Source organism: Sminthopsis crassicaudata, chromosome 3, assembly GCF_048593235.1.
Source record: "Sminthopsis crassicaudata isolate SCR6 chromosome 3, ASM4859323v1, whole genome shotgun sequence".
In the NCBI taxonomy this organism is placed as follows: domain Eukaryota; kingdom Metazoa; phylum Chordata; class Mammalia; order Dasyuromorphia; family Dasyuridae; genus Sminthopsis; species Sminthopsis crassicaudata.
In genome coordinates, this window is record NC_133619.1 from 513,025,481 (window position 1) to 513,046,225 (window position 20,745).

General features: G+C 45.1%; 1 protein-coding gene across 11 annotated transcripts in view; it reads right to left on the reverse strand.

Annotated features, from left to right (window-relative positions):
- ARRB1 (arrestin beta 1) overlaps positions 1-20,745 on the reverse strand; it is a 119,228-nt gene that overhangs the window by 11,804 nt on the left and 86,679 nt on the right. For 7 of the 11 annotated variants that reach the window (XM_074304084.1, XM_074304079.1, XM_074304078.1 and 4 more), the window contains 11 exons: positions 20,048-20,241; positions 17,193-17,252; positions 14,949-15,016; positions 12,751-12,886; positions 10,634-10,718; positions 10,173-10,245; positions 8,409-8,546; positions 7,240-7,323; positions 5,798-5,821; positions 2,472-2,542; positions 209-260 (listed from right to left, as the gene is read on the reverse strand). In XM_074304084.1, coding sequence (XP_074160185.1) covers positions 209-260; positions 2,472-2,542; positions 5,798-5,821; positions 7,240-7,323; positions 8,409-8,546; positions 10,173-10,245; positions 10,634-10,718; positions 12,751-12,886; positions 14,949-15,016; positions 17,193-17,252; positions 20,048-20,241 — 985 coding nt within the window. The remainder of the gene's footprint in view (positions 1-208; positions 261-2,471; positions 2,543-5,797; positions 5,822-7,239; positions 7,324-8,408; positions 8,547-10,172; positions 10,246-10,633; positions 10,719-12,750; positions 12,887-14,948; positions 15,017-17,192; positions 17,253-20,047; positions 20,242-20,745) is intronic. The other 4 variants (XM_074304088.1, XM_074304083.1, XM_074304089.1 and 1 more) reach the window with 1 other exon arrangement.

Genomic DNA, 20,745 nt, shown 5'->3' on the forward strand with positions numbered 1-20,745 from the left:
CAGCCTATATTTAGATCAATATGGTATCTCAGGGCCCAAAATCTCCTAGGGCCAAGTGGTTTGGGAAACACTGAATTGGCTGTGGATGAGCCTGACTCATTAAATACCAATGAGCCAGGTCAATATGCCAATGAGACACACACACAAACATACACATACACACACACTCCCCTCCCCACCAGATATCCAAAGTCAGGGTCCAGCTTACTTTGTATCAAGTTCTATGAGATTGGTATCTATGGGTGCTTCATTCTCTGGAACTAAACACAGGGAGTTAGAACATGGGGTTAGTGAGTTTACAATGAATGGCCAACTACCCAAGTCACAGCAACAATCACCACGCACAAAAAAGGTAACAGGAAGGGAAGGTAGTGGAACTAAGCATGAACTACTTCATAGCTTGTCTATTGAAGGCACAATTTAGTGAAAAGAACATTGCATTTGAAGTGAAAAGGTCTGGATTCTAGTTCTGATGCCACTACTTACTAGCTGTAGGACTCCATCCCCTCCCACAAAATGAAGGCATTACCCTAGCGCAGGGGCTCTTAACCAGGAGTCCCTGGACCCAAGAGGTCTATAAAGATAGATTTCAGGGAGTCTTAACTTGGATAGGGAAAAAAGTGCATCTTTATTTTCACTGATCTCTATCTGAAAATTAGTGTGTCCTTCAATTATTTTAAAAACAGATCTATCCAAGGCAACCCCAATAAACTTTGGATAGAAAGCACCATTTGCATCCAGAAAAAGAACTGTGGAGTTTGAATGTAAATCAACATATGCTATGTTCACTTCTTTTTTTCTGTTTTTTTCCCTCTCCTATGGGTTTTCCCTACAATGTAACGATTACATTGTAGATTTGATCATCGCCGATCAGTGTTCCGGGTTAACCAAGTTCTACCCGAATAAGGAGGCTCAGGGCAGTGCCAATCATGCCTGCTCAAGCATCAATAATAAATAAAGAGTGCCAATGTCTTTGTGATTAGTCTCTCCCAACATGATTCATAAAGAAATGTGTATTAAAAATAAAATAAAAATAATTTTAAAAAATATAGTCAAAAGTAAGTGAATGAATGAAATAAAAAGCAGCTCCATGGAGGTTCCATCACTATGTGGTGACAGTGCACCAAACATGGAGTCAGGAAGACCCGAGTTCAAATCCAGCCCCAGATACTAGTTGGGCAGACACCCTGGGCAGGTCATTTAATTTTAATTGCTTCTGAAGAAAGCCCATTCCTAGATTCCTTCATTGGACTTCCAAAGGAATCTATGATACCAAAAAATGGTAAGGAATTCTGGGCCTAATTTGTCTTTATAGTCTTTGCCTGTTCTAAATGTTTAGAAATGGCTTCCAGGGTTAGAAGAACTTTTCTTTTCTCTGGAGGTTGGAGATGCTTTGTTTCAGGGAGATTGGGGTTATGCATCCTCCCAAACAGCTCCTTTTCTGAGTCCCTCTTTGAATGGTACCATGTCAGAGTTCATTCCCATTTCCTAAGTCAACCCCCAAAGCTAACTCCAGCATGAGACTGGAGAATCCCAGCCTTAATGTGGTCCCTGAAAGCATTGGAATCCCAAGGGGTAGGTGTCTAGAGGTCATTGTATCCAACCCCTTATCTCCAAGTTGGCCTGTTCTAAACTCAGTTCAAGGAGCCCAGAACAAAATAGGGGAAAATTGCCTGAATTTGGAGGTAAGAGGAATTAGATTTAAATGTGACTATTTCCTTCATCAAATCACTTCAATGAAACTCAGTTTCCTCATCTTTAAAATGGGGTAGGAGATGCTAAAGTAGATGAATTTTAAGATTCCTCCCAGCTCAAATTCTATGATCCTGTGAAATTAGAAGGGAAAGGCAGGGAAGTAGCAGTCTGTGCTTAAAAATGCACCCAGAAGGAGAGACCAAGGACTCACTAAGGCCTTCTGGTGAGACGCCTGCCATTTCTGGGCCTCAGTTTATCCCTCTGGTCTCTAAGCTTCCTTCCCATACTAACATTCTGTTTTCTCAGTTCTAAGACCTATGTTCTAAAGTCCCTTCCAGTTCTTATGTTCTGTGATTCTTAGGTTCTAACATTCTGTAACAATCTAAACTCCCAGTTATAGCAGCTCACCCAGTGTCATTTTCTGTAACCTTCACCCCCAGCCCCATCCTATCTCAGGTCAGACATGTTTATGAAAAATGGAGCTGAAATAATTCCTAAGCTGACCCCCAAAGAGGAAGTAGAAGTCTCCATCTTGATGACCCTTCCCACTAATAAGTCAGAAGTGCTGGAGCAGTAGAGTATTGATTCTATTAGTTTTTAGCTGTGTGTCCATGGGAAAAACTCTTAACCCCTGTGAACTTTGTTTCCTTATCTATAAAATGGGGAAGCGTCTACCTTCTGCACTTCACAGGGTTACTGTCAGGAAAGAATTTTGGAAAACTTAAGGACTATAGAAAGGGAAGTGATTTCTCTGGGGCAGACACAAATGTACTCACCTTCTCGACGCACAGGTTCCTCCCTGGGCTTCGGGTGCATCAAGGTGAAGGGCAGTTCGACAGCCACGTCACTAAAACAGACACAGAAATGAGCTGAGCTCAGAGGCCCCAGACTCTCCTGGTCTAGCCCTCCTTCTGGCCTCCCTCTGAAATTGGGGGCTAGGCGATGGGAGGGAGTTCAACATTAATAAATCAGCTGGAAGGCAGACATTATGGGTCTGAATATCAGCTCTGCCTTGCTTTATGATCTTGGGGAAAGTCATTTTCTCCCCTCTCCCCCAATTTCTTCCTCTGTAAAATGGAAGGGAAAGACCCTTCCCCGTCTCCTTTCCAAGGCTGTTGTGAAAAATAAATGAGATCATAAGTGAGGGAAAAAGTCTATAACATGTGGAGGGATATATGTGTGTGTGTGTGTGTGTGTATGAGATGATTAGGACATAATCATCACTTAATCAATCAACATTTGTGAAGCCCCTTCTTTATACAAGGTCTTATAACTAGGGCTGGGCGTACAAAGGCAGATATGTCATGGATTCTGCTCTCAAGGGGTTTATAGTTAAGTGGGGGCAGGGCAGTTATGGGGGCACTAGGAATAGTATCAGACCTGGAAAAGGGGAAACTCATTTTCCTGAGTTCAAAATCTGGCCTCAGATACTTTCTAGCTAAGTCCCCTGTTTGCCTCAGTTTCCTCATCTGTAAAATGAGCTGGAGAAGGAAATGGCAAACCACCCAATATCTTTGCCAAGAAAACCCCAAGTGGGGTCTGGAAAGTAGGACATGACTGAACAACTAGACAATAGGGGCGGTGGAGCAAAGGGAGGAGATGGGAGACAACTACAAAAATAACAATGGAGAGGAGAAAATAAAAGTAAAGGTAAGGAACAGGAAGAATGTTATTATAAAGGATAAAGAAAGATTCCAATAATTGGAGATTCATTGTGCCAACATGATAAAAATAAAGTTACCACCTAAATTAATATGTAATTTAGTATCATACTAATCCAACTGCCAAGGGGTTACTTCAGATAATTAGATAAAATTAGACTTATAATAGAAATGAAGGAAAAAAAGTAAGAATGAAAGGAGGCTAGAATTACCAGATTTTAAACTATATTAAAAGCAGCAATAATCTGAACTATTTGGTACTGATTTTAAAAGTGTAAAAAAGTAGATCAATGAGGAAAAAGCTAAATAATCCATATTTATTAGTAATTAAACAGAGTATCCCAATGTTTGGTAAATGCAAGATTTGACACTACTGGGTAAAGGATTCTGTATTTAACAAACATGCTGAAAAAACTAGAAAGCATTTTGGCAGGAAACAGTCTTCTTACACCAAATACCACAATTAGGTTTCAAAATAGAAAATGAATTTAATATATGTGATTATATAATTTTTAAAAATTAAAGAAAAGAAAAAGGTGTTTTTCAACTCTAGGATAGGGGAGAGAATTCATAACCAAACAAGGAACAGAGTAGATTACAAAAGTCAACATTAGACAATTTTGATTATATAAACTCAAAATGGTCTTGCAAAACAAAATAAATGCAGTTGCAGTAACTGCACTTATTATATTTATTGCCATGTAATATATTGCTTATGTACTATAGTATATGATTATAGAAATAAATTATTTATTATTGTTATATAAATATAAGTAACAAAAAGAGGATAAAAGACTATCCATTTGACCAATTCTCAATCTGCTTCACTAAATCTTCATCTATATCACACCCGGCAGGCTGCATTTAGGACCTCCCTGACCCCTACAGCTCCCTCCAGAGCCCTTTTTGATTTCCTTTCAACATTCTACTTTTGACATCTCCACCAGTTCCATGGGTTCAAACACTGTATGTTATTCCCACATCCATATGCCTAGCCCCGGTCTGTCCTGAGCACTAATCCCACATCAACAACTGCCTCTTGGATGTGACATAAACACCTCAAACCCAACATGTCCAGTTCCCCCCTCCCCAAAACCCAACTCTCCTCTTCCAAATTCCCCTGCTATGGTCAAGGGCACTGCCACCTTCTCAGTCTCCCAACTCTGCAATTTGGTGATATCTCAGACTATCCCCTCACTGACCCCCACGTATCCAATCAATTGACAAAACTTGTCATTTTCTTCTCAACACCTACTCCCATAATCAACACTCTAGTTCAGGCTCTCACTCTCTACCACTGGCACCAATCCTTGTTCTATCTGGCTGCCAAGTGTTTCTTATAGACCAGCTCTGACCATGTCACCTTCCTACTCATAAATTCCAATAGCTCCCTGTGGTCCCATGTATGCATGGAATGCTCTCCCTCCTCCTGGGACTCCGACTCCCAGAATCCTTGGCTTCCTCCAATAATCAGCTCAGATATCGCCGCCACCATGTGTAGTTCTAGTTGCTATGCTAGCGCTTTCCCCTCTAACCTTGCTTTCCATCTATTCTGTAAGTGTCTTGTAAATACCAATTTGTTACTCTATTATCTCTTCATTAGGGTATAAGTTTCTTGAGGGCAATGGCTGTTTTCCATATTTGTAAAGTGCTATGTAAATGCTAGCTATTTATTTATGCAGCCAGCCTTTAGCACACAGTAAACATTTAATAAATGTTTGCAAACTGACTGACTTAACAGTAGCAATGAAATGAAAATAAAGCAGATGCCTTTAATTGGAAAATGGCCAAACAAATTGTGTTTTTGAATGTGATGGGATATTTTTACATCATAAAAAACAATACGAAGAATTCGGAGAAGCATGGAAAGATTTGCATGAACTGATACAGAATGAGGAAAACAGACCCAGGAAAATAATATACAGTCTACAATAATGAAATGAAAAGAAAACTAAACATTGGTCCCAGTAAATAGAAAAGCCTTAAGAGAAAAAAGCTTCAAAGATAAGGGGATGCTAGTATTCAAAATTATAAATAATGTCAGGTAATTAAAAAAAAAACTTTTTGTTAAAAGGATCAGTTTGAGAGTGGAAGGGAAGCATATTAGGACATGATTGTGATCTAAAAATTAAAGACGTCAATAGCCCACTTTTATCTAGGGAAAAACAGTATATATATATATAGCATTTAAGCTGGACCTCAATGGATAGATAAAAAATATAATCAAGTTGAAATCTATTTCATAATCACAGGGTAATGAAATGAGTCCCAACCTAAGGAGTCATGAGTTACAACTCTGTCTCTAACCTGGACCACAGACTGACCCCCTACCTTGACTAGCTCTGGACTTCTGAGAAATGTAAGGCACCCTTGGGTGTCCTGCCACTGAGGCAGAATGGACCAGAACTCAGAAACAACTGGGTCATAAGAAGTTAAGTTACCTGGATGCGAGGTCTCCCAACAGGCTGGCGCAGATCAGAGGAGGCAAAGAAGAAGGCAGAGTTCAGAGTGGGAGAGACCAACAAAGTCATCCATGCAATATCTGTGGTCCCCAGAAGGGATATATGAGGGAGTTGAGACCATCCTGGACTGCTAGCTCTCTATGTTAGAGATGGAATCATGATATTGATGATAAAATTGGGAGGACAAAGAGTCCTCAACTTTTTGGATTCCTGGCTCTGACAATGACTCCCAATAGATCCTTGGACAAGTCAATTTATCTCTACAGCTATAAAATTAGGTTAGACTAGATGATCTCTAAGATGCCTCCCAGCTCTGATATTCTAGGATCCTAGGTCTCTTCCAGTTCTGACATTCTGTGTTCTAAGGTCCCTCCCAGCTCTGACATTCTCTGATGTAAAGTCCTTTCCAAATTTTTTCTAACATTCAGAGTCCCAAGGCCCTCCCAGCTCTAACATTCTAAGGGAAGGAAAAATCCAGAGGGGGTGGACGGACCTGTCTCACACCTGGATGGAGGAGTACCCCTTGAAGAGCCTCTGCCTTGGGGTCCCTCCCACCTGGCACTGTCCTAGCCTCTGAGGGCAGGATTCGAGACCATATTACTCACTTGGTAAACTTCATGCCCTGAGCAGAGAAAGGCTCCATGAGGTCTGAGATGAAGGAAGAGAAACATGAAGAAGGAGGAGGAGGAGGAGGAAAAGGAAAAGGAGGAGACAGAAGAAGAAGAGGATGAGAAGGTAGGTAAGAAGAAAGGAAGGAAGGAAGGCTATGGAGAAGAAGGAAGGAAGGAGAAGACAGTGAGAGAAGAAATAAGGGAAGAGGAAGGAGACAAGGATAAAATAGAGCTACAAGGGAAGGAAAAGGAGGAAGAGAGAAGAGAAGAGAAACAATTTGAAAGTAGTAGCTGAGATAAATAGGGAAGAAGGGAGAAGAATTAAGAAAAGACAGAAAAGAAAGAGAGAAAGGAAGAAAAAGGACTGAAAGAAGGAGATGAGGAGTTCAGAGGAGCAGGAGGAATATGCATGAGGCAGGTGTACAGAGGAAGAAGAGATGAGATAATAGGAGGAAGAAGAGGAAAATGGAGGATAAAGGTAGAAAATGAAGGATCAGAGAAGAATAGAAAATGCTTGGAGAAGAAGAGGAGGAAGGAGGAAGAACAAGGGAAGAAAGAAAAGATGGAGGAGGAAGAGAAGATGGAAGTGAACCCAGCCCTGGGCCAGAGCTATATCCCAGATGATATCCAACCAAGGGGGTGGGTGGAGGGAGCATTTGTGGAATGGACCCAAGCTGAGGCTGACTCTTTCCTCCCTCCTCCCTCTTCAGCAAGCCTCCAGCTGGAGGAGGATGCCCCAGGGGTTTTGTGACAGGAGATGGAAAATGGAGGGAGAGGGGAATAGGGGAAAAGGACGTGGGACCCACTCACCCTCCTCGGGAAACGACCAGCTTCACTTTGACTTTGTAGGACACGATGATTCCCAAGATCTCTTTATTTGTGCCATCCCTCAACCTGCAGTGTTTGGGGAAAAAAACAAGTCATAAAGACAAGAGGTATGGGAAGGAAGACCATGGAGTAGGGAGCAACAGTGGCTAAGTGGAGAAGACTGAGGGAGGAAGTGCAAGCATCAGGACCCTGAGGAATGAGCCCTTCACCTGGGGACAAGGGTCTTTTCTGCCTCTATGGTTATACTCATTGTGCAACCTTGGCTAAGAATGGAGTAGCTCAGAGTCAAGAGACAGAAAGTCCATCAAGCCTAACCTGCCCCAACAAGATTGCCTTCTACAACCTCCTTCCTCCTCTTCCTCCTCCACATCTATAATTGGGCTTTGTTGTCTGGATCCTCTAAACAAGAGCTTGGTACTGATATTATTCTCATTTTACGGTCAAGGAAACGACACAGACAGAGAAGAAGTGACACATGATCACCTGGGCAGCTAAGTATCTGAGGTTAAGAATCCTGGGGAAGGTCATGAGCTCTATTTACTGTGCTGTCCAGCTGCCCCAAGAAGTGACCATCCAGCCTTTGCATGAAGACCACCAGGTAGAGAGGAAACCTTCTATTATTGAATGAAATAATCCTTTCCCCCTCCGGATAGCTCTAACTATGAGGAAGTTTCTCTTAGAGACATCATGATGTCAGGAAGCCCACACTAACATTCTAGGCTTGTCTCTCCCATCCCTCTTCTCCTCCTCCTACAGAAGAAGACAGTCTCTTTAGAAAGGGGTCTCTGGGATCTTTACCACCTTAACTAATTTCCTTGGTGACTGACATCAGTGACGTCTCCTCCTCAGACTCAGGCCCCCAGAGGGCAGAGCTTTGTCTCCTCCCCACTCAGATCAGGGTCCCCCAGGATCAATTGTCATGGCTACCCTTCCTCTGCCTCTTTTTTGACACCAGGTTTGGAGGGGAGTGTGAGAGAAGAGGTAAAGAGGAAGCATGGACCAAGGTCCTGACTGAAGGATGCTTAGCGGAAACCAGGCTGGCAAGCCTGGGAAGGGCAAAAAGCTAGCAGCCTGGGCCAGGGAGGAGATGCATCCAGAGAAAGTCTGGGGACTGGGCGGCTGTGGGGCAGGGCAATCCGGGGTATCCTCACAGGGTGCTAGAAGCCAAGTTGGTGTCTTCATGCTTCAGCTTGCCATCCAAAGCCAGGCCTCGTTTCTCTCGGTTGTTGGCCAGGAATGGGGTAAGGGTGTAGACTTTGCAGAATGTTGAACTTGGAGCCACCATGTCGCTGGAGAAAACAGAGGGCAAGACAAAAGATTCCCACAGTCCAAGCAGACAGGCAGAGAAAGTCTCAGTTTCTGTCTGTTTCTCCCTCTTCCTCCGTTTCCCTTCTTCCCTCCCTCTATCCCTCCCCCTCTCTCACTCTCTGTGTCTTTGTCTCTCTGTTTGTCTCTAACACATACACAATCACACTCTCCCTCTCTCAGACTAAGGGAAGGGGAGAGAGATTTTGAAAGAGGGGCCCGCTAGGACAGTGAAAAGGTTACTGAGTTCAGACTCTGCTAATTATTTTCTGTGTGACATTGGATAAATCCCTTCATTTCTGAGCCCTGATGTCATTTGTAAAGTGAAAAGGCTGGATCACACTCCCTTTAAATTCTAAGAGTATCCTAACTATTAAGTCATCCTGTGTGACCCCTGCCTGGGGGAATAGATGTGCTTAGCACAGTGCCTGGCACACTGTAGGTCTTTAATAAATGTTTTTAATTGAATTGAATAACTCTAAACAAATGACTGAGTCAGAGCTGGAAGATAACTCAGAAGCCATCCAATCCAACCACTTCCATTTTACAGACAAAGAAAGTGAAGCCCAGAGATATAAAGATTTCCTTCGAGCCCGGGTTCTCTTGAATCAGGACGTGCGTTTTTTCCCACAGAGCCAAGATGGCCTTTCCCAGCCTCCCCTAGCCCGAGGTCACTTCAGTGACGTTCAGGGAACCAACACACATGGTATAACCCTCCTGGGACCCACTGGGCGGGGAAGGGAAGCTTGCTGCCACAGGTGAATGAAACAAGCCTGAAGACAGGGCTTTAAGGCTATCGGCTCTTCCAAATTATATCCAGTTTTGTGTTATCTGCTTCTCAAATAAATTATCTGTTGCTTGCTGGGTTTTTAAAAATCCATTGTTTGGATCATGCTGATCTAATATGAGCCACACTTTTTATCATTTGCTCGTTAGTATTATCAGCTGGGGGTTTTAAGAAAATTATCCACACTTTAATCCAAAACAGCAAATGGTCAATGGAAAAGTCTTCCTGACTCTAGGTCCAACACTCTATCCACTGTTTTGCCTGGCTATCCTCACAATGACCCAAGCACCTCATCAAGACTATAAATAGTAGGTGAGTAACAAATCTGCACCCGAGGAGAGAATTTTCACACCAGGTGTACCTTATGCCTAGGACAAAGAAAACCAGTTTTTGCAACATTTATTTTTTTAATTACCCAAAACTTTGAATTGTTTATTATTAGGAGGTTAACCATTAAAAAAAAAAGTATTCACTCTGGGATTACCTGATTTTCAGAAATTATGCCCCGCATATCTTATTATCTATTATAATCCAATAGGTATTTAAGAGATTATCCACTGTTTGATTTTTTTTAAAATTATCTATGGCATGAGGATTATCTGCTGCTTTTATTACCTGATTTGTATGTGTGAATGGGGAGTTGGGAGAATTTGTGCTGATCCCCGGCTTTCTGGATTTCAGGACCACACACACACACATACACACACACACACACACACACACACACACACACACACACACACACCCCATGGCACTGAGGTCAAGGCTAGACACGAGAACCAAATGCTTCCTGCCCAGCCCAGATTCTACAGGGATAACTTACTCAGCCTCCTCCACAGCCACGGGACATTTGTACTGTGCCGTATTGAACAGGCAGATATCAGCATATTGGCGTACTGCAGGTAGAAAGATAACACACTGTATAAGGAGGAAATCCCAGCACTCCAGAGGGGGAATGCCCAGAAGCATCCCCAGCCCTTCTAGTTCTCCTGGACCTTAGAGGAAGCCACCCTCCATCCAGAACCTGGCCGAGATCCTCCCCTGACTCGGCCTGTGGAGTTCATAGCCCGTTGCAGAGAAGCAGGCCATGTTACCAGCCCTAACATTCCTTGCTCTGAATGCCTGGTGCCTCCCCTTGGACCATTAAACAAGACTCTGAAAGGCTGAGAGGGAGAACCCAGGAGCAACTCCAGGAAGAGGATGAAGAAGGCAGAGCTCTGCCTACCGACGTCACTAAAACTTGCTCCCCAAACCTCCCCCCATTGCCCCATTCCCCCCAGGTACCTGAAATTTTTATCTTCTTCACCGTCTTGTTGGTGTTGTTGGTGACATGGACATTAACACTGATAGGTTCCCCATGGTAGTAGATCTGGAAGAAGGAGTGCAGAGAGAAAGGTGGAGGTTTCCATTGTAGTCAGGTAGGGAACAAGCATGTATTGATTTTTATATGACTAACTTGACTAATTTATATTTGACAAATGTTATCTCATTGGATCTGCAGTGGGGTACATCAGACTATCTCCTAAAACTTGCTCTCCAAACCCTCATGAGCAAATACCTCTCCCCCCATTTTACAGATGGGGAAAGTGAGGCAGACTGCAGTTCAGTGACTTTCCCACAGTTGCACAGCTAATCATTGTCTGAAGCTAGATTTGAACTCAGGTTTTCCTGACTCCAAGCCCAGTGCTCCATTAAAGAGCATGTGGTCTAACCATTACATAAACACAAATCCCCTCTCTGAAGGGCTCCCTCTGATAGAATGTAAGATCCTTGAGGGCAGGAACTGATTCAGGTTTTTGTTTGTTTTGCTGCACATCCAGTGCCTTGCAGGGTGCCTGGTCTATAGTTCATACTCAACACATTTATGTGGTTTGATTCCCCAGACTAAACATTCCCCAAAAGCTGCAAGTGATTCTGGTAGGGGCTGGCATCCTGTCCCCTGCCCAGATGGGGCACACTTGGGGCTCACACACTGGACATAATGCTCTGAATGGATCTGGCCAGGCCGAGGCCAGGGAGAGAATCACCTCCTTGTTCTAGATATAGCCGGGGATGTAGGTAGCAGCCCGCAGGAGGCTGGGTCTGGAGGCTGATGGAATGGATGGTTGACCAGTATCTGCTAGAGCTGAATTGTCTGCAAGTTAAAATCTTCAAGGTCAGACTCAAACGCCATCTCCTGCAGGATGCATTCCCTCAGCCCACAGTCAGAAAGGAGTCTTCCACAGACCTCAGACAGGACTTGGATTCTCCTCTTAGATATCTCTCTTGTTCCACACTTTCATTATTATATATATATATATATATATATATATGCCATTGCTGCCCCTCTCCTCTATAAGCTTCAAGCAGGCAGAAATTATGGCTAATGTTCTTATCATCCTTCTCCCCACACACACATACATCCCAGTTTCTAGTATAGTGCTCTACACACAGTAAATGATTCCTTTTTTTGTTGAATGAATGAACAGTAGGCACATATAGACATACGCTGATTTGCACTGAATGAATTCAATGTTTTCTGACTTGAGGGATATCCCTGGCCATCCATTTGTTTGTATTAGTCCCAAAGTTAAAGGGAAATCAAAACCAAAATTGACAAGTTGGGGAGTGGGGATTGGTGCTACTAGTGACTCCCCGAAATCTCTAAACAACTATTTTCAATGGAATGTACTGCTCTGACTTAATCATAGAACTTTGGTGGGGAAAAGAAAACTTACAACCCTTCAGCATAGTTTGATGGCCTAATTAGCTCCTAGAACAAAGCTATGAGGAGAGATGCGGTCCCTCTTTCAGCAGTGGATTATTCTGAACTATCCAGTCTAAGGAGGAAATTCTCAATACCCTTTGTAGAGTTTGTTACATACAGGGAAATGAAGGGCAGAGAGGAAGGGAGCAAGGCTGTACACTCAGACAAAGCTGAGAATCTAAGATTTGGAAGAGAATTGAGAGGTCATCTAATCTAATCTACCTTCAGCCAGAATAGAGGACCCTTCTCTTCAACATCCTTAACAAATGGTCATCCCCCCTCCACTTAAAGACCTTCAGTGATGGAGAGTTCATTCCCCCAATGCAGCCATAGTACCATGGATAGCTCTCGCTGTTTCCAGGTTGGTTCCCTACATTGAACTGAACCAATCAACAAGTTTTTATTAAGCAGGTGCTAGAGTCTAGAGATACACATAACAAAATAATCTTTACCCTTACCCTTCCCATACCCTTCATCCCCAACTGGTCCTAGTTGGTTTCCTGGAGTCAAGCAAAACAAAACTAACCTTTCTTCTTTGTAACAAAGCTCCAGATATTTGAAGGCAAACATCCTACAAAAATCACCTTTTATTCTTAAGTTTAAAACCCTAGAGGATTATGGAAAAGTCCTAACTCTGCTAGGAGCACTCCCTTACCTCCTTATCCAAAGAGGCCTCCAAATGCAGGGGTTTGTCAGACATCAGGAAATGACGAGTTGTCTCAGCTGTGGGCTGGGGACCAGGTCTCTCCGGGGCATACTGGACCTTCCGGATAACTAGGCGCACAGAATTCCTGAATAAGTGAGAGGACGAGACAATGTCATTGGGGACAGACATCCCAGGCTCCTTCCCCAGTGCTTTTTTCTGCTCTAGGACACTTTCTAGCTCCCCCTTCCCCACAGGATCAAGACCAAACAGCTCAACCTAACTTCAAAGACCTTCCAGGATCTGAACCCTCCCTAACATTCCAACTTTAGCTCCTCTCCATGTACCCTTTTGCTCTGGGAACTTAAAGACTTCCCAGAACATACACCATTCCTCTCTCCTTCTGACCTTTTGATCATAACATTCCCACTTTGCAATTCTTCAAATCCCAGTAGTCTTTCTAGGCCCAACTCAAGGTCTACCTTCTCCAAAAAGTTCTCTCCTGGACCACCTAGCTCCCTGCTCCAGGCCTTTCCAGTCCGACAGTCCCTACCACAAAATATAGGACTCATTTCCCACATTTATTCCAGTGAGTTGGATCTCTGTGGTCTGCCCTGAAAATACTGTCTTCTTTCCTGCTGGAAGTCCCTCCACCACAGGGCTAAGAACGCACTGTAGTGATGGTAATGGTGATGATGGGGATGGGGATGATGGCTCAGTGAGGGAGTTGAAGGCTCCATGTGGAAGATGCAGGACTAGGGGCCGGGGGTGTAATCTTAGGGAGGGCATGGGGATTCAGCACTAGAGGCTGAGGCTCAGAAGGAGATGAGAGTTTCAGTGAGGGAGTGGAGGGCAGACTCAGCAAAGGGAGTGGAGAATTAGGAAGAGTATAGGGATTTAGTACTAGAGGCTGAGGGGATGAGTCTCAATAAGAGGGTGGAGTGAGAATTCAGTAAAGGGAAGGAGATGGGGGAAAGAGTGGCAATGGGGAATCACTGAAGGAAAATAGGGTGAGTGAAGAAGAATACTGTAAAGAATACTGATATCCTGGGTTGAAATCTCAGTTCTACTACTTCTTTCCAACATAAAACTTGCTCTGGACTGTTTCTTCATCCAAAAAATAAGGAGGTTGGGATAATTAATCCTCTAACACCCTTTCAGCTCTAAATCCGATTCTGTTTTAAGGGGATAGAGAGGTCAGGTAGGGGTGGGCTAGTTAAAGAGGAAGGGGGTTTAGGCTTGCAGAGTAGAGTGCTTAGTGAGGAGGTGAAAACCCAAGGAAAATATGAGTGACTTAGTGCCAAGTATGAGGGCTTAATGAGCGGGGATGAGGGATCGCTCCGTCACAGAGATGAGCGCTCAGGGAGGGGTCAGTTGTTCAATAAAAAGACAGGGTCAAAAGCTGGCTCTTTCCAACTAAAACTGTCAACATAATTGCCTGCAATATGGGAATTGTCCACCAGATGGCAAAGCCAGCCCATCTGGTCTCCAGCTTCCCTACTTATGTCACCCTCATCCACCCACCTGGGCTGCACAGGAGTGTGACCGATTGCTCCTATTTGGGGCTCAATCCTCAGAATACAAGGCCTCCCTCACTGCCCAAACCTTACTTTATTTGGTCTTCTGGGTCCCATTACTTAACCCTTTCCCTAGCAATGCAATTTCTAGCCTGGAGCTCACATCTAGCCCACTTCCTCTCTATCCATATTGTTATCGCGTTTGGGAGGTCTCATGGTAGGTGTTTCTTCCCAGATTACTCTCAGCACTGGCTTTTTTATTCCCTGAGGAAAAGGGCCTCGTCGCATTTCCTCAGATAAGCGGCTCCCTGGGGCAGACACTAAGTATTTTCCCTCAGATCAGAGGCCTCCAAAGTGTGGGGATGTATCTACCCCTCCCTAGATTTAGGTGGTGTCTGAAAGATACACTGAATAGCAAATCCACTCTAGAATCCACTAGAGAGCTTCCATCATGTATATTCTCATTTCCTCTTAGAGTCTCATGTTACAGATTGGGAAAACTGAGATTCTAATGTTCTCCTTAAAGCCACAACCATTTCAGGGATTGATAGATTAGAACCTATTGCTCTTATGTCCTTCCCAGGATTTTCACCACCACTATTACCTCCATGTTCTCAATGTTCTGAGCTCTGCTTGGTGTCCCATTCTCCCTCCCCCAGGCAGGGCTGACAAAGAGGACTGGGTTCTGGTTACCGTTTGTGTGTTTTCTCCTCCAGATTTTCTGCACAGAAGGCCTTGACTTCATAATCCACACCACAGGCCTGCAAGAAGATGGGGTACAGTGTCCCAGGGTATAGGTGCAAACCCCCCTCCCACACATGAAGAATTGGGAGGACAGGAAAAGAAAGCACCAAGAACTCAAAGTGGAAAATCAGGAGTCCCAGTCCTGAACTGAACTGGCTGGTTTCTAGTCCAACGTGTGTCCAATCACTCTCCGAGACTTAATGTCCTCATTGGAAAAGGTGAGCATCTCCAAGCTCCTTTCTGGTTTTGACATCCTATCTTCCATAAAAAGAATCCCTATTTTTTAACCAAGGTCCCTCACAGGGTTAACTCTGAGCAGGTAATCTCCATATGGACAATATCCATGCCAATTCTACCCCTCAGAGAACCCGGGTTCACCCAAGCTGAGACCATACTTACAGCCTAATTTCATTCCGCTGTATTAGACACAGAAATTTCCTGAAACACATTTCAGGCTACAAAAATCAGCTCTAATGTGCCGGAAAATATAGAAGCTGTTTCATCACCGCTAGGAGAAACGAGGGCTGGTAGTTATTTGACAGATGAAGAAAGTGACAGATCAGAAGGGGGGAAAAGACATTGCTCTCCTTTATTCCCAAGGACCCAGGAAACGTAAGGTCAAGTTACAGAAACAAAATGTCAGAGCCAGGAGGAACTCTAAAACACAAAACATCTGAGTTGGGAGAGACATTAGGGCATTGAATGTTGGAACAAAGAATATAGAATGTCAAAGTTAGACAGGACCATGAACCATAGAATATCATTACAGGGGACCCTTGGGTACAAAATGCTACACCTGGAAGAGACTTGAAACTATGCAAGTCAGAACTCGAAGCAAAGTCAGAATATGACACCTTCATTTCTCAGCTGAAAAAAACTGAGGTTGGGGAGAGGGAGGTCACCCAATTAAAAGCAGGCTCCTTTTCATCTACTCTTGCATACTACTCTTGGCTCTCCAAAGGCAGGGAAGGGAACAGTAGCCCAAATGATACAAACCACTTGATAAATCATAATGAAATCAGGTCTATTACTTTTAAATGGATTATAATAATTTTTGCCTACAGCACATCCTGACTTTGTCGGGCTTGGGCTCACATCAGAATGAATCTGCCTTCCCCATCATTTCTTGGAAGATAGAAATGGTGAAGATTTCCTCTCTTCCTTCCTTCTAAATACTCCAGCCTGCCAATCCTCAAGGTTCAGAAGTCTTCCTTGACCACCTCTTTTCTGTACTATAGTTGTAGAGCCACTCTGCCAAAACTTCAGCCACAGGCCCTCCATGTGGGAGGAGACAATCAAATGAATAGAAATTTCTCCTGCAACATCCTCAACAAACAATCCCCCATCCAGCCTGTACTTAACAACCCTCCTCTCCTCCCCCTTCCCAGTGGTGAGAAGCCCACCCTCTTCTCAAGCAGCCCAGTCTCCTCTGGGGGCAGCTCAGATCCCAAAGGTCTCTTCATAGATGCGTCTCCCTCCTTTCCCCAATGTTCCTGAGGCAGAGGGAGATAAATCCTCTTCTTCTTCCTGGGCCAGTCCCTCCAAGTCTCTGCCCACCCCTTAACTAAACATCCCCAACTCCGTGAATCCTGATCCCCGAGAAGTTGCTGCAGACTCTTCCCCATCCTGAGTGGCCAGCCCAGAAACACTCGGGTGTGTCAGCAGCCTTCCTCCTCGGGCCCAGAAGGCAATGGGGCCGTCACTGGCCTCGCTCTGGACACTGACTGTTTCTTTTCTCTGGCACCCGGTTCTCTGGGGTTCGTTTTGTTGGGAGGGGCATGGGGGGCGGTTTTGCTTCTGGCTTCACTTTGCTGACTCACATCCAGTCTGGGCTTCCATACCCCAAACAGCCAAATCTTTTACACATGGATGGCTGTCTACTCATGCCTCACTGATCTTTTCCTTGGGCAATTGATTTTAAGATAACAAATGTAATCAAGAGAGGATTTTATAAATGTTTCACGGAATCCTGGAGTGGTCAAGGCAGAAAATGCTTTCAAGATCATCTGCTTCCTAGAATCCTAGAATTTCTGTGCCTGAAAGGTTCAGTCTGATATGTGAACAGAAAACGTCTCCATCCCCCAACAAATGCTCGGGCAGCCTCCTCTTACAGCCCTCAGTGATGGGGAGGTCATCTCACTTCCCATCAGACCCCTGTGGGAGACGTGGGGCAACGAGCAAAGCTGGACTTACCTTCCCGGTGTCCTCGGGCCCCGGCTGCAGCGTCACTGAGCAGGGCAAGTTGGGAGGGATCTGCAGAGAAAGAGCTCAGGGTCAGCAAGGGCTAAAAAGGACAAGCTCTCTCCTCGGGCTGGGGCTCCGCCTGGGTCTGAGGATGAGGGGGGTGTCTCCCCTCCATCCAGGCGCCTTCTGAGAGAAGGAACAACCTACAGCATCTGTCCTCCAACGGACCGGGGCTCACTCCAGAATGCCCCCACCAGGGCCAGTCAGCATAGGGGAACAAACACTGCGGGAGGAGGATGGGGAGGCCGGCATCCCTCCCCAGCCTCTCATGCCCACAGTCCTGCCGGCGAACGGGGCTCATTCTCACAGCTGGGAGAAGTGGCTAATAGCTGGCCCCCGGAGGCAGCTGTTCCTCAGGAGGCGCCAGCTTCCACCCAGGGTAGCAGGAGGAAAGGTGTTGATGGCCCCGAGGCTAATTTTAGGCAGCAATTACTGAACTCTCACAGAGCTAAATTTCTTCCTCTTCCTTTCCCTTTGCTCCGCTCCCCTCACCGGCAGGACCCTGAAACCAGGCTGAGAATTAGGAAGGGGTCGGGTACCCATAAAACCTTTCTGGCCCCCCAAGATTCCATGTTGAACCTGGACCTGTCTTTTCCTTCTAATACCTGCTTCCTCATCTATGAAATGGGGTTTGTCTGCTTAGTCTCTATCTTTTTCTATTATGTATATAAATACTATATATAATAAGTATAGTACACACTCTCCCTATATAATAGGGGGTATATACTCCTGTGACTGAGACACGGTGGAGCAGCTCCTAAGATCCCTTCCAAGCCTCGCCTTCTATAGTCCATGTTTTAAAGTCCTTTCCAACTCTGAGCATCAGTGAGATGAAGGCACGGCCTAGCTGGCCTGATCCTTTCTCTAGCTCTAACTCTATGGTTCTAGAGACCCTAGGGGAGGAAGCTTCTCGCTCTTATTCTCTCTCCTGCAGAGAGGCGGAGTAGGACTGGATCTCTCGGATCTAGTCCCTTCTCTCTATCTATGACCCGAATCTGTACTTAAGCACACAGCACACCATCACTAGCTTTCAGAGCCATCACACGAGCCGCTCTGGTGACTCATCTCGAGTCTGTGGCCAACGGAGAAAAACCCCAGGGTTTTCTTGCATGAACTTCTAGCAGTCCAGACATGCTTCCTCCTCCCTGTACAGCTGACTTTCCCTTTGTGCCCGTTTCAGTTGGCTTGGGTTACTGATCCAGCTGATCAAGATCTTTCTAGATTACAATTCAGCGATCCAAATCAGCTGCTCCCTCTCAGTGATGCATCATCTGCAGATCTGCCCCGGGGGCCACTCTTATCTTCGGGCAAATCGCTGACCAAAAATGGTGAGCAGTCCTGCGCTGAGCTCGCCTTCCCAGCACCCTGGGGTTCAGAGCTAGAGGAGACCTCAGAGATCACCAGGCTTAACTTCTCAAACTTTGTTTTACAGATCAGATCAATGAGGACCAGAGAAAGCATCCGGCCCTCACATAGATACTAATGGAGTTGGTCATCTGCACTCAGATGTAGTGTTTCCTCAATGTGCTCCTTGCTGACGGAATCATCCAGCCAGGTCTGCAGCCTTCCTTCCTCTTGCTTCTCCTTCACCTTCACTTCCTGATCAGATTCATGGTTTTCTTTACACTTTAAAATCCTGTCCCTTCTACTGCTGCTTTCTCCTGGAGTCTTTGGGGCCTCCTTCCCCTGGAAAGGGCTCCCATCCCTGTGGCCGGCTCATCCTGGCAGCGCTCCCCACAAGGCCTGCCCCCTTCCTACCACCAGTGGGATTCACCTGTAGCCACCACTTTGTGAGAGTCAAACCGAGGGGCAGGTAGGAGGTTCAGGGGATAGTGTCAGACCTGGAGCAAGACATTTCCCAAGTTCAAATCCGGCCTCAAACACTCACTGGCTATGTAATCTCGGGCAAGTCACTTACCCTTGTTTGTCTCGGTTTCCTCGTCAGAAGGAATGATAAATCACTCCAGTATTTTCCCAAAACCCCAAGTGAAGTCACAAAGAGTCAGACAACAATTACCAGACCAACCTGCTTTCATCCCCTTCTCAACCCTGTCCTGACCTTCTCTGTGCTTTAAAACCATATCCCTGTACCATTTTTTAAAAATGTAAGCTCCTTGAGGACAAGTAATACTTTTCTTTTTTGCCTATGTTTTTGTCCTCAACTCTTAGCACAGCGCCCAATACATAGTTAGCATTTAATAAATGCCTGTTTTCTTTCTTCCTTTTTCTTTCCCTTATCCCCTCCCAATTACCATATTTCTCACCCACAACCCATCATCTCTCTCCCAAAGAGGACATGTGTATATAAATATTCAGCCCACAACCCTTCATCTTACCTAACCGATTAATAAACAAGCTTATATTAAGCACTTAATATGTGCCTGGAATTGTGCCAGGTGATAGAGATGAAATAGAATCAGGAACCCCGTGGAATATCTTGCTGCAACCTGGACATAAGACACCTGAGACACTTCTCTGATCTCTCAGTCTAGTACCCTATTTCAGAACAAAAAAATGTAGTTAGTCTGGCATAATCTGTTCTTGAGGAAACCAGGTTGTCCTTTCAAAATCACTGCTTTCTTTCCAAATATTCAAATGAAAGAGATAATCTTCCAAGTATTAGGTAACAGCAGCGGCTAAAGCTAGACAGCTCTTTGTTGGGGTGACCCTGTAATTGCTTATATCGCTTTGTTTAAAGGAGTCCAGATCTGAAAATTATCCTTCAATGGGCTGAGTAGGATTAATAATGGACAGTTCGTGGAGACAGTAAAGTGCAAAAAAGAGCGGGCCTGAGGATCCCTCACCTCAAAGGTGAAGGGGTAAGCATGCTCCCCCAGTTTCCTGATGAGCCGTTCTTGGAGCCGCGTGAGGGGCCTGTCTTCAGGGGCGGGCGGGAAGGACTGGATGTTGGCCACAAACAGGTCCTTGCGGAAGGTCAGGCCCAGCACGTCCAGGTCCTCCCGGCCATAGCGGAAGGCGCAGGTCAGAGTTACGTACACTGTGGGGGGAAAGGAAATGACAGGAGTCAAAGAGTGAGTGGATTCTCTCAAAAAGCAGCCATCACATTTCCATAAATGCCCTCAGCCCATCCCTGGCAGACCAGATATCCAGCAAAGGGTGCCCTCCTTCTCTGCAGGAAGGTTAAGAGAGAGAGAGGCAAGGGACCACAGACCAGTCCTTTCCCAAATGGAGAAAGCAGCCAAGGCCTGAGCCCTGGTGTATGATCTCATGTATCTAACTAGGAGGGGAGGGAAGGTCCTCATAATATCCTATACACAGGATCTTTTTTCCCCTATTAAACTAGAGATAACAGGGACAGGGGAGTTCAGGAGTCTCAGGAGTGGGAAGTAGCTGAGGAGTCTCAGGAGTGGGAAGTAGCTGAGCTCTTGCAGAGAATGGAGAAGACCAGAAATACTGGGAGACCCAGAGACTGAAAGAATCTGAGATAGCCGGACCAATCTAATGTGGAGAAGGCTTATGGAACTTTTCTGAGATCAGGCAG